At 32.1% G+C, this 13,788-nt stretch overlaps 1 protein-coding gene across 3 annotated transcripts in view; it reads left to right on the top strand.

The window, feature by feature from the left end:
* Window positions 1–13,788, top strand: part of CSMD3 (CUB and Sushi multiple domains 3) — a 1,011,591-nt gene that overhangs the window by 877,779 nt on the left and 120,024 nt on the right. For all 3 annotated transcript variants that reach the window (XM_074352931.1, XM_074352929.1, XM_074352930.1), the window contains 2 exons: window positions 1,041–1,137; window positions 3,663–3,767. In XM_074352931.1, the coding sequence (XP_074209032.1) occupies window positions 1,041–1,137; window positions 3,663–3,767 (202 nt within the window). The remainder of the gene's footprint in view (window positions 1–1,040; window positions 1,138–3,662; window positions 3,768–13,788) is intronic.

The raw sequence follows: 13,788 nt of genomic DNA, 5'->3' as shown, positions 1-13,788 counted from the left end.
ACCAGCACTCACTTGAATGGAAGAATGACAATGGACTGTTTTGTGCATAAGAAATTTTTAATGAACAACGATTGTTACAACTATTTAGTGAATGAGTGTAGTACTTACATTTGTAACAGACTTTTAACTAAGTAAAAATAAGTTTGTTTTAATAAAACTATTCTTTTACCTTCTCCTGAACTATAAAATATATAATAAACAAAGAGAAAAATAGGTAACTTCCACAGTAGTTGTGAGAGTCCTATGGGTTCTTGCAAAAACTCAAGCTGGGCCAAGTGAAGTGCAACAAAGTAACACATGCCTCTTTCTTTAAATAAAATTTAATAGACATGAGAGAATTATACTCCAGCATTTCCCTTGTCACTCTGTGGACCTTCACAGTGATATAGTTATTACAACTTCATTTATAAAAATAAAATTTAAAAGACATGCCCAGATCAGTTACAAAGTATAATTTTTGGTCATACATATTGAAATCTATTAAACTTATACATACAGGATTATAATATTAATTTTTTTTAATAAAAGAAAGACAGAAAATTGAATAAAGGTATGCCAAGAAAGAGAAAATAAAATGTATCCAGAATACTAATTCGAATATATATATAAAATAAGGTGGACCTATATGTGGACCACAAATCTGGTTATTTCCTAGTAGGTAATGCAAATGAGTAAACTCAATCAGTGACAAGAATCTAACATTCCAAAATATAAAAGTTAACCAATTGTTTGGAACATGCCTTGATTAGGATTCCAGGCACTAAGACATTAGATTAACACTAAGGTGAGATGGAGACTCTGTTCTCAGTGTTATACCCGTGGTGTGCACTGCTAGGTGGCTCATAGGCTTTTACTATAAAAGTCAGCGCATGTAGGCCAGTGCCATAATGGCAAAAATCAATCCTGTTAAACTCCTTCTAAGAAGGGCTATGATGCTGTAGTCTAGGCTTTGAGCTCTCTCTTCCAGGGAAGATAAGTAGATTATAGTATATATATTTCATTAGAAATATGTGTTCTTATAAGTAATTATTATTTCACAGGTGCAAGTTGTCAGCTTTGCTACAGAACATAATTGGGATTCTCTGGATTTTTATGATGGGGGAGACAACAATGCTCCAAGACTTGGAAGTTATTCAGGTAACAAGGGAGCTCAGCTTAATTAAAATACATTAAATTGGGAAGGTAAAAATCTCTTTTTTTTAAAAGGCTCCCTAGAACTCTGGATTGGTGGTTTTAATTTGCTTTTTATAAACTATACACAATGAACTAAATTACAAAGTTAGAAATATGAAAGGCTTTAAAGGTAAAGAAATTGAAATTGCTGTTTAATACCTCACTATAGTCTTATTATATTTGTGTAATTATTTATTGATGCTTTTGTGTTAATGGTAGTATTTTTAGCTTAGCTATGGTTCAGTAATAGTGTGTATGCCCCATCTCTAAAAAAAAAGAAAAAAGAATGAGAAATAATAGTTAAAAATTAGTGCTTGGTAATTATGGTATATTCACTTAATAGTCATTTAAATAATTATAGAGACTGTAACAACATGGTAAATGCTGCAAGGTACTGTTGAGTGAGAATAATACAAAATTAATTCTATGAAATGAATTTAATTATATAAAATTAATACCATATACCAAGACTAGAAGGTTTTAAAATTTGTTAAGGTTTTTAAAGGTAGTTTATGCATTAATCTAACAGCTTCGTATACCATATAAAGGATGAAATGAAATTTTACTTAATTTTAACTATACTTCTTACTTAAATTTCACTATACTGTTTAACTCTAGAAATATGAACATAGCTAAATTATAAGCTTATATATTTCAGATATACTGAAAGAAGTTTGAATGTTATTAAGTTTTTAACAGATTTTAAAGTGGAATATGATAACCTATTTTTCAGCATCACCATTGAGGAAAGGAAAGAAGAAATATCTAAAGTAGGGGTGATTTGATTTAGGCATTAAAAATATTTTAGGTAAAGATTTAGATAAACATTTTTCTTGGAAAAAGCTTATAAAATTTTGAGTATGCATTTGTCTATAATAGACTAGGTGTAATACTTTCTGAATAATAAGTACAATACTGCAGATGATACAAATGATAAAGAATAACAGCTACCAAGCTACCGAGTGCTAGCTCTGTGCGAAGCTTGTTTTCTCATTTGATCTTCCTAGCAGTCCTGGTAGGTGATTGACACTTAGAGAGATTAAGTTGCCTAAGGTTGCACAGCTAATATTAGAATGAGACGGACCCAGCTGGTGTGTCTCCAGAGTCAGAGTCTTAATCACTGAGATCCTCTAAGAGACCAAAGGCAGTTCAAGTGACCTTTGAGTTTCTGTTTACCTCTGTCTTCAGGGATTCACTTAGGACACTGTGGACAGAAAGCAAGTTCAGGGGGAAATAAAAGAAAACAATTATGTGTTCCGTAATGAATTTTTTCTGATTTCTCTTATAGAAGTCTCAGTGGTTAAGGTTTACAGAGTTGTGCAAAGTAAGTGTAAAATAGCTAGAAAATGACAAAAAATCATTTGCCGCACTATCCACTCATATGCTTATTGAACCTTATCTTGAAATAGAATTGAGAGTTATTTTGTGCTTATCATTTGAAACTGCTTGAGTTGTGACCTTAAGGAACTTGAATCATTGCTCATTATCAAAGAGTCAAGAAGTAATTGGTTCAAGCAGGTTATTTTATATTTTTAACTCAGTAAGGGAATAAATTACAGTTGATTTCCTTTAGAGGTTCAGAAGAACCTGATTGTAAAGAATTTGCTGAGAGACAAGGCTAATTCGTAATTGGCATTTTCTGGACTTTAACTACCAGCTCTGTTGTCAGGGTATAAGAAACATCAAGGTACTTGACCTGGTGTGGAATGAATATATATATGTATATGTGTATGTATATATATGTATATATATTCTAGAACTTATTCATTATGAGTAATTGAAACTTTATACCTATTGGATAGTAACTCCCCATTTCTCCCTACTCTCAGCCCCTGGAATCCTATGTTCTACCTTCTATTACTGTGAACTTGACTCTTCTAGATACTTCATATAAGTGGTATTATATAGCATTTGTCCTTCTGTGTCTGGCTTATTTTGCTTATCATAATGTCCAACAAGTTTGTTCATGTTGTCACATATGGCACAATTTTCTTCTCTTTTTAAAGACTAAATAATATTCTATATATATAATATAATATGTATATATATTATAATAAAGGAAAATAATGAATATATCTGTAACCCATATTAAGTTTTGTTATTATACCATAAAAATCACATACAAACTTTAAAATTAAGTTTGTTATTAGCTTATGCATTGAATATTGAAATCCACATGAAATTGAAAATATTTTTTAGGTGACCAGTAAAATTTACTGCCTTGACTTTCACTAGCTTTCTTTGCTCCTCCCTATTTTTCAGAAACAATCAAATGTGCTCTCAAAAGTCTGTCTCCTTAGAGATAGTCAGGAACAGTAAAATGAAAAAGAAATGTGGGAGAAATATTTATATTTAAAAATTCTTGTAAAACACATGACTGATACATAATTTCAGTGACAACCTATTGGCTGATTATTAGTTATCTTACTTAGTTTTACTGTAGTACTCATTATGTGATTACTGACCTACCTTTTTAATTATTATTTCAGGAACAACAATACCCCATCTTTTGAATAGCACATCTAATAATCTATATCTAAATTTTCAATCAGACATCAGTGTTTCTGCTGCAGGATTTCACCTTGAATACACAGGTAAATATATCATGTGCTCTTCAAGAAAATTAAGAACAAATTTATATTAATTTTTAAAAATTACTTTTCTGAATATGGAAAGTAAATGGACTTTATCAAAAGAGACCATTGTCTTACTTTCTTAAAATTTTGAAGTGTTTCTTCATTTCAACTACAAAATTATATGTATAAAGTTCTAATGGTTTTCATCAGAATTCACAAGTATTTTTTTTTTTATTGTAAGAACACTTAACATGAGATTTATTCTCTTAACAAAATTTTTAAGTGCCCAATACAGTAGTGTTAACTATAGGCACAATGATTGACAGCAGATCTCTAGAACTTAATCATCTTGCATAACTGAAACTTTATACCTGTTGGACAGCACCTCCCCATTTCTCCCTCCTCTCAGCCCCTGGAAACCAATGTTCTACTTTCTATTTCTATGAGTTTGACTTCTAGATATTTCATATAAGTGGCATCATATAGTATTTTTCCTCCTGTTTCTGACTTATTTCACATAGCATAATGTCCACCAAGTTCATCCATGTTGTCACATGTGGCAGAATGTCCTCTTTTGTAAGACTGAATAATTTTCTGCTGTATGTATATACCATATTTTCTTTATCTTGATGGACATTTGAATTGTTTCCATATCTTGGCTGTTGTGAATAATGCTTCAGTGAACATGGGAGTGCAGTTATCTCTTTGAGATTCTGCTTTCAATTCTTCTGGGAATATATCCAGAAGTTTGATTGCTAGGTCATATGGTAGATCTACTTTTAATTTTTTGGAGGATTCTCTATAGTGTTTTTCACAGTGTCTGTACTGGTTTACATTAGCATCAACATTGTATAAAGGTTCAAATTTGAACAGAGTCTCACCAACACTGATACTTTTTTTTTAGACAAATAAGAGTATTTTATAGTTGTCAGGAGGGGTACACATCATAACAAAACTCCAGTTTTGAGTATCTGTGCACCAAATGACACAGCACCAAGATTCTTAAAACAGATCAGCAAGAACCATAAGGAGATAAAAACAAAAATGCCTTATGAAATTTACCAAAATTGACACTGGTAGAGACAAATTCTAAATAGATCAATTATCATATGACTGATATAGAAAATAGTTATTGAAAAGCACCCTACATAAAATACCTGGTCCAAATAGGCTTCACACGGAAATACTACCAAAGCTTTATTTCACTTAGCATAATACTCTGAAAGTCCATCTACCTTATTGCAAATGGCAGGATTTCCTTCTTTTTCGTGGCTGAATAATATTTCCTTTTATATATGTACCATGTCTTCTTTATCCCATTCATCCATAGAAAGACAGTTAGGTTGTTTCCATATCTTGATTATTATATATAATGCTACAGTGAACATGGAGTGTAGATATCTCTTTGAGATCCTGATTTCAATTCCTTTGGTTATATACCCAGAAGTGGGATTGCTGGATTATATTGTAGTTCTATTTTTAATTTTTTGAAGAATCTCCATGTTATTATCTATTGTGACTGTACCAATTTACATTTACACCAACAGTGTGTAAAGGTTTCCTTTTTGTCACATCCACACAACACTTATCTCTTGTCTTGTGATAGCTTTTCTAACAAGTGTGAAGTGACATATCATTGCGCTTTTGATTTTCATTTCCCTTATGATTAGTGATGTTAAGCACTTTTTCATGTACCTGTTGGCCATGTGTATGTCTTCTTTGGAAAATAAGTCTATTCGGACATCATCTGCCCTTTTTTAAAACAGATTGTTTTTGTTTTTTGTTTTTTGCTATTTAGTTATATGAGTTCCTCATATATTTTGGATATCAACCCATTATCAGATAGATAGTTTGCAAATATTCTGTCTCATTCTGTAGTTTGCTTTTTCATCTTGTTGTTTCTTTTGCTGTGAAGCTTTTTTATTTTAGGTAGTCCCACTTACTTATTTTGCTTTTGTTCTTGTGCTTTTGGTGTCATATACAAAAAAATCAGTGCCAAGACCAACATCAAGGAACAATTTCCCTGTTTTCTTTTGGGACTTTTAAAGTATCAGGTTTGATGTTTAAATCTTTAATCCAATTCCAATTAATTTTTGTGAGACATGTAAGATAGAGGCCTAATTGCATAATTCTGCATGTGATTATTCAGTTTTTCTAACACCATTTATTAAAGAGACTGTTCTTTCCCTCTTGAGTATTCTTGGCTCACTCATCAAATATTAGTTGACTATATGACTAGATTTTTGTTTGTTTTTCCCTTGGGTGGAGGATCCAGATATCTAGTAATTCTCAAGAAGTATCTGGGGATCAGTTTGAACCCAAAGAATCATTTTGTGAATATCTGTTTTAGTTATGTGCATTCAGTGCTAACAGATTAAATGACAGTGCTAGGGAGTAGCCTCTCGATCATCAGGAGAGTTGGTGTCTTATTATCTAAAGCAACTGCTTACAAAACACATTGATACATCATTTGTTCTTATGTTCATTCATTACCAATGGTAAGTTCTCTTCCACATTCTTGAGTTTGATTCAGATAATTAATTTAGGAAATATTAGCATTCCTTGATTGCTCATTTTATAGAAATATAGTTGTAACATAGTTGTCACAAATATAAGGGAAAAAACACATTTCACATCAGAAAATTTACAGTACTTGGTGCTAGTAAATGATCCTTTTAATGTGCTGTTGAGTTCAATTTGCCAGTATTTTCTTAAGGTCTCCCATCCTTTAGGTTGCCTTTTAACTCTGCTGCTTGTTTCCTTTGCTCTGAAGAAGCATTTTAGTTTGATTTTGTGCACTTGTTGATTTTTTCTTTTCTTTCCCTGTGCTTTAGTGTCATATCCAAGAAATCACTGCCAAGACCAATGTCATGACACCCTTTCCCTGTTCTTTTCTAGGAATTTTACATTTTCAGGTTTTATGTTTAAGTCTTTAATTCATTTTGAGTTAATTTTTATATATGATGTAAGATAAGTGTCTTATTTCATTACTTGGCTTGAAGACCTGATAGAAAAGAAGTATCCTGTGGAAAAGATGTACTAAATAAATACTAATTAATTAATTTTTGATAGTTTTTTGGTTTTATATTGAGGTCCATTTTCCAGCTATTGCTAACTTCAGATACAGTAAAGGTACCATTGTAATGTAGACAGGTGACAAATAAGTACAAGGAGTTTCATCCATTCATATTTCATCCAACCAATAAACATTTTGAATGTGTACTGTATGCTAGGTGCTGTGTTCAATATGGGGTATGAAAGGGAAATATGTCACAGTATCTTTCTTTGAGGAGATCACAGTCTGGTAGAAGAGAAAGAGAGAGAAGCAGTAATGCTGTGCTATGAATACAGGAATAGAGATATTTATGGTAGATGCACAAAAGTGATAAGTAATCAGCTTCATTTAGGAAGTTGAGGAAATAATTCAAACAAGAGGTGACACTTTGGCTGAATCTTAACAAATAACCAGGAGTTTTACAGTTAGGCAAGAAAGAGTGGATCTTTTTAGCATGCAAACTTCATATTCAGACAGAGATATGACACATGGCATGTTATAAAAATTGCAACTGACTCAGTAGGGTTAGTGCATAGGTTTGAGGCAGCACCAGGAACTAAGGCTGCTTATACAGTCAGGGATATTCCTGAAAGTTATGAGATGTCATAATTAGAACTTTAACTTCATTATAGGTGATACAGTTTAAAAATGCCATATGTTTTGACAGCTATTTATAATACAGACCATTAAATTATCATAATCAGAAAGAAACTGAAGAAACTTTTTTGAAGTCTATTGTATACAACTTTTGCATTTCTAAAATAAAACATTTTAATGAATGCTAAAAAGGTCCTTTATTTGTATAAGATAAATAATACAAGAAAATTATAATTTAATGAAATTATGTATCCAATTATCTATAATATTTTTCAAACTATTCTTTTGGCTAGAACTTCTTAATTATGTCAATAAATGAGGGAAATTGAACCATATCCTAATCAACAAATAATAATTGTTAGTAATATATAGTAGCTTACCTCTTAGAAGAACGAAGCGATAGTTTGCTACTCTTAAGGGAAAACAAGACTAGTGGATTTAGATCTCTCAGTTTCAGATCTTGGAAGCTAACATCTTTGACAGGATAGGCATACTAGAAATATATAATTTAAGCATCTTTAATCATGATCTTTAATTTAAAGCATAAAGTTGAGTACCTTACCACTTCAGGGAAAGTCTGATTAGAATTATAAAGGGATTGGAAGATGAATAAGATAAATCTCCATCCTAATCACTGTAAATTTTCTGATGTGAAATGTGTTTTTTCCCTTATATTTGTGACAACTATGTTACAACTATATTTCTATAAAATGAGCAATCAAGGAATGCTAATATTTCCTAAATTAATTATCTGAATCAAACTCAAGAATGTGGAAGAGAACTTACCATTGGTAATGAATGAACATAAGAACAAATGATGTATCAATGTGTTTTGTAAGCAGTTGCTTTAGATAATAAGACACCAACTCTCCTGATGATCGAGAGGCTACTCCCTAGCACTGTCATTTAATCTGTTAGCACTGAATGCACATAAACTAAAACAGATATTCACAAAATGATTCTTTGGGTTCAAACTGATCCCCAGATACTTCTTGAGAATTACTAGATATCTGGATCCTCCACCCAAGGGAAAAACAAACAAAAAACCAGGCACTGTATTTAGGTTACCTAAGGACAGTATTAACTGTATTTTTCAAAAGCCACAAAGTGGAATCCTGTTAGAAGATGTTAAGGTGATCAGTGAATTTTTAAAATATTGTGTTAGAGGACTTAACTAATCCATCAAAACATTTGCTGAATGCTCTCTTTTAATTGGTACAAAATTCTAAAATAAGTCCTGGATCAAAGTAAATATAATTTAAAAAAAAAAACAGTACTACAAAAAGCCTATAAAGTTACATTAAAACATTAAGTTTTACCAAATCATAACTTAACAGAAGTTAAAATATTTTCTGGGTAGAAAAAGGATTTTCTTTTTGGAGAAACTAAATAAATGTCTTGCTAGGTGGTTGCATGTGGTAATATTGTCACAGAAAAACATTCCAGTTGGTTCTTAAACAAAATTAGTGAATCTAGGTTAAAATAGGAACTATAAATAGAAAAATAAAGAAATATAGAAAATTACATGAGAAAAAGAAAATTAGAAACTGTGTAAAAAGCGAGCTTAAGTAGGACAAGAAGGACAGATAAAGGGAGGAGAGGAAAAGATAAATTTAGTGGACAGGAGAGAAGTCAGTGCCAAGGATGTCTACTGTTCTTTTAATTAATTAAAAAGATTTGGCATATTTAAATGCTTTCAAATCTATTGTCTAATCAATAAGGATCTTAACATAGTATTTGTAAAATATTAAGTGCAGAGGATGAGGAAAGATTGAACAAGGAAATTTCAGTACAATTTTACAGAATTAAAATGACTGATAACTTCTGCTCTAGTCTTTAAAAACTTAAAAACATGCTATGGGAGCTATTTTGGCTGTTTTGTCAATAACAGACTGAAAAGCAGTTACAATGGATTTGATGGGTCAAATGCTGGATAGAGCAGCTGTGGTTTTGGTAGTGTCTAGCAGGGCAGTCTCAAAGGCTATCTGATCACTCTTTGCAACTTGAGTATATCACTTACAGAAATTCAAGAGAATATACCCAAACAGTGACTTTTTTTGGCAAATATTCTTGATTTGTTTGTGGAAAGGGCACCTTAATATCTCTTCCAGAATGGTAATCTCCCCTTAGTGAAATAACATCTATTTTGTGGTAATGCAAGAATCTGTCTACTTTGGGAGGCAGGTTGTATTAACTAGACAAAAAAATTTTAAAGAACTTCCTTATGAATTCAGAAGTCCCCAAAATTCCTGGTTAAGATGTAAGTACACAAAACCTCTGTAAGAGAAAACTGTATTTTTAATGAGTATAAGCAAGGACTGTAAGGAAAACTGAAAAAAATGAAATGCTTTTATACTTGGAAAAGGCAAAATGCTTAAGCAGTTAGGTACTGGGAAAAATAATTGTGTGTATGTGTGTTATAAACAAGGTAGTTCTATAAACTTTTCTCTATTGAGAAGACGCCTATTTCACTGCACATCTTTGGTATTTCATTTCTGACAATCTCTGAAATAAAAGTTCTGCCCACAGGGTAACATAAGGAAGTAATCACATCAGGGAAATAACAGTCCCATAATCACACTATGAATACCAGCAACAGATGCAAAAGACACTAAGGTTTGCTATAAAAAGGACAGATTTCATGTTGTTTTTCTTTTAACCAAGAAAGTAGACTCTTTCTGTATTCCTAAAGGAATATTTTAAATAGTAAAGGTTTCAGGAAACATGACAGGTGTTCTTCTGGCTTGGGAAATGGAAATTTGGCTGAGTCTTTCCAGCAAATAAATATTTTCTCTGTCCAATTTTCCTACTCACCCATGAGATTTTCAGAAAAAAAAAATCTAGATTATCTGATGGCACAGTTACTAGACAGATATGTCTTGCTTTTTATTTACTTAAAAGATAAATGCTGACAAATGGCTGACCTTTATTATATGGTGCTATTTTTTCCCCTTGAACTTGAGATCATGGCCTTTTAACTTTGAAACGCATGATGATGATGGTAATTACACAGATCTCATGTTCCTTCTGCCCAATCCCGTGCCTTCGTCTTATTAATATTTGTAGAGGCCCATTTTGATAATTTCACATCGCTATTTTCCTATTACTTAGTGAAGAAAGGCAACAATTCATTCCCTCCCATAATTTTCTATTTCCATATCATTTCCCATGTATAAGAACACAGCCACTTGTTTACTTACCAAATTTTCATTGAGTACCTACTAAATGTTAGGTATATTCTCTGGGTGTAAGTGCTACATATTTGCATAGGATGTAGCCCTAAAAAAGCTTCAGACTGACTGGGAATAAGAACATGCAAACAGCAATAATTGCAAAATTACTGTGTAAACACTGTAAGTCTTGTTTATGTAAGTTGGTACTTCTCAGATAATTGTGCACTATAGTTATCTTGAAGTCTTGTTAAAAATACAGATGACAAGACTCCACCCAGAAGATCAAGTCAGTGTTTCTGAGTTTCAGCCAAGCATTTGCACTTTCACTAACCTTCCAAGATTACTCTCACAATGGCCAAGTTGTGAGGACATCTTGTATAATGTAGGTGATGACACAGAAAAGGTAGTGATCAAAACTATTAGGGGTTACTGGTGGTGGAGTCAGAGAAGACTTCACTAAAGGACAAATAGAAGTCCTTTTGGCAGATAAGAATTAAAGTATAGATATGGAATTAGCTTAGTACTTTGCAGGGATCTCCTAGAATGAAGGTAGACATGAGAGTTTATTCTGGTCTGGAATCAGACTTAGGTTTCTATTTTGGCATTGCCATTTGAGTGAGTAGGTAATTCCTAATGTGCCCTAAGAAGCCAGTTAACTCACCCAATATGGGATAATAATAGCATCTAACTTGAAAGATTGTTTCAGAGTTAAATGTAATCATCCATGTAAAGTGTTTCTCATAGTGCTGGGTACATAGTAAACCCTCAGTAAATATCATCCTTTACTGATAATGAGATGAACCCACGTGACTAGATTTGTCAAATGATATGTTAAATGCTGGAAGATTAGATTAAGGAGATGGCAGAAACTTTTATTTTGCAGAAAGAGGAGATTCACTGAAGGTTTCATTTCAGCAAGTATCATGATCAGTTTTGAATTTTCGAAAGGCCCTTTTATTTTGGAAAGTGACAAATACATTTCAGGAAGAGACTACACCCAGGGAGAGGAGTAACAATTGTTCATACGAGGAACGCTGAAGGTAGTTATTGTGGTTGTATAAATGAAACGGTAAAATATTCAGGCGATAACAAGATAAAATTGAAAGATTTATGGCCGGTTAGATGTTGGCAACAGAGAAAAGAGAAGAGGACAGTTTGTTTTGGTTTTTACTTTAGATCATATCACTTTATGATCACTGTTTTGCTTTATTCCATTGGAGAGCTGGCCTTTTAGTTCTTTAGACTTTTTCTTTGATTTTTAGATCTTAGATATTGAATTTAATAAAGTAACATAAGCACTTTTATTTATCTGTAATAATTAGACCTCACACCTTGCAGTGGTATCTAGGAATGAGAACTATTTCATAATTTAACTAATGATAATGCCACTGTAGGTATAAGCTTTCAAAAATGAAACTTATGTATGGAAGGTACATTTGGTGCTACTTGGAATGTAAGTAAAAATGGTAAAAATGTATTATGTGTATTTTAATCTCTCTGACCTCCACTTTCTGGCTCAATTTTCCTGCTGCTTCTTATACTACACCTCTTTGATTGACTCTGCTGCCTTCCTCTTCTGCTACTAGGGGTGCATGTGATGACACTGGGCCCACCTCAATTATGCAAGTTTCTTCCAATAATCATCCAGTAATCTTTATATTTTATAGTCAACTTACTAGCCTTCTTAATTCTATCTAAAAATTAATTTTGCCATGTGACATAACATATTTGCAAGTGTAACATCATGGTAACTAAAATCCTGCCTGCTACACTAGTATACTAAGTAAAGGCCTGGTCAGTAGGATGTTCTTTGGGAATTTTGGAGAGAATTCATAAGAGATCGATGAAGAGAAGTTCAGTTTGGGTAAAGATAATTTTTTCTGGCAGGAAAAATTGTTAAATATTAATATGGATTATTGACAGATTATGTAATCTTTTCTGGGAACTTCTGAAGTTAGGATTAGACACTTGTCTTTCAGGATGGCTCTGAAGGCAGTTTCACTGAAGATCAGAAATGGGTTGAATGCCCTGTCAAAGTATTTAGGAGGTTAATCAAACTATGATAATCAATAAAAAAAACAATTTTTTTTTCTTTTAAGCAGACTGTAAATTCCGTGTTCTCTCAACACTCACATATTCCACAGATAGATAATTCAGAAGAAATATTATGTAGTGGACAAAAATTACTCAGGATCCCATTTTATATCTATTTTAATTTTTAACTTTTATAATTAGAAAAACATTTGAAATTGAGTAATAAAATTCTAGGAAATAGCAATATTTTATGTCTTAGTCTTCCAAATGTTTTTTTTATCTGTTCCAGTTTTATTGAGAAGTAATTGACATACATCACTGCTTAAGTTTAAGATGTACAGCATGATGGTTTGCTTTACATATATTGTGAAATAATTACCACAATAAGTTTAGTTAATATTCCATCATCTCATATAGTCACAATAAAAAGAAAAGAAAAAAGTTTTTCCTTGTGATGAGAACTCTTAGGATCAACTCTCTTAACAGCCTTCCTATATATCATACAGCAGTGTTAATTATAGCAATCATGTCATACATTACAACCTTAGTGCTTTTATCTTATAACTGGAAATTTGTACCTTTTGACCGCCTTCACACATATATTTTTTTAATATTTATGGTCATGGTGCTTAAGCTATGCTCTCTTGGAGGTTTTAGTTGTTCCACAAATACATTGAATTGGGGCAACTTTTCTAAATTACAGACACACAAATTGACATAATAAGTATAAATAGGTAAATTTACTCCAATTAGTTATTTCTGAAACTATGATATCTTCTACTAATTTTATGCTAATAAATTATAACAAATTATCTAATATATAAATAGGTAGCCAATATTATTGGAAGGGTTAAGAAAGAAAGTCAATTTTACTTTCCGTTAATAACAAAAGGGATTGAATGTTGAAGGGAAAGAAGGCAGGCAAAATGGAAGAAGACGTATTTATCTAACAACCTTGGTAGACACAACTAAAACTAAAGCAGTTATACCAGAGTTCTAGAGTTTAGAGAATGCAGTTCTCTTTGCTTAATAAAGAGAAGCTGAAACGCTAGTTAAGAGAGCCTGATACGCTTTCTGTTTTCTGATACAACTTGTCATAAGCTGGCATGAAAGTACATCATTCTTTGTGTTGGGAATGTGTACTGGTTTAGTGCTGATGCAAATAGATGTAGGTGCTCTG

The sequence above is a fragment of the Camelus bactrianus genome, chromosome 25, assembly GCF_048773025.1.
Source record: "Camelus bactrianus isolate YW-2024 breed Bactrian camel chromosome 25, ASM4877302v1, whole genome shotgun sequence".
NCBI classification, from domain to species: Eukaryota; Metazoa; Chordata; class Mammalia; order Artiodactyla; family Camelidae; genus Camelus; species Camelus bactrianus.
This window is presented reverse-complemented; position numbering and strand designations above follow the sequence as displayed.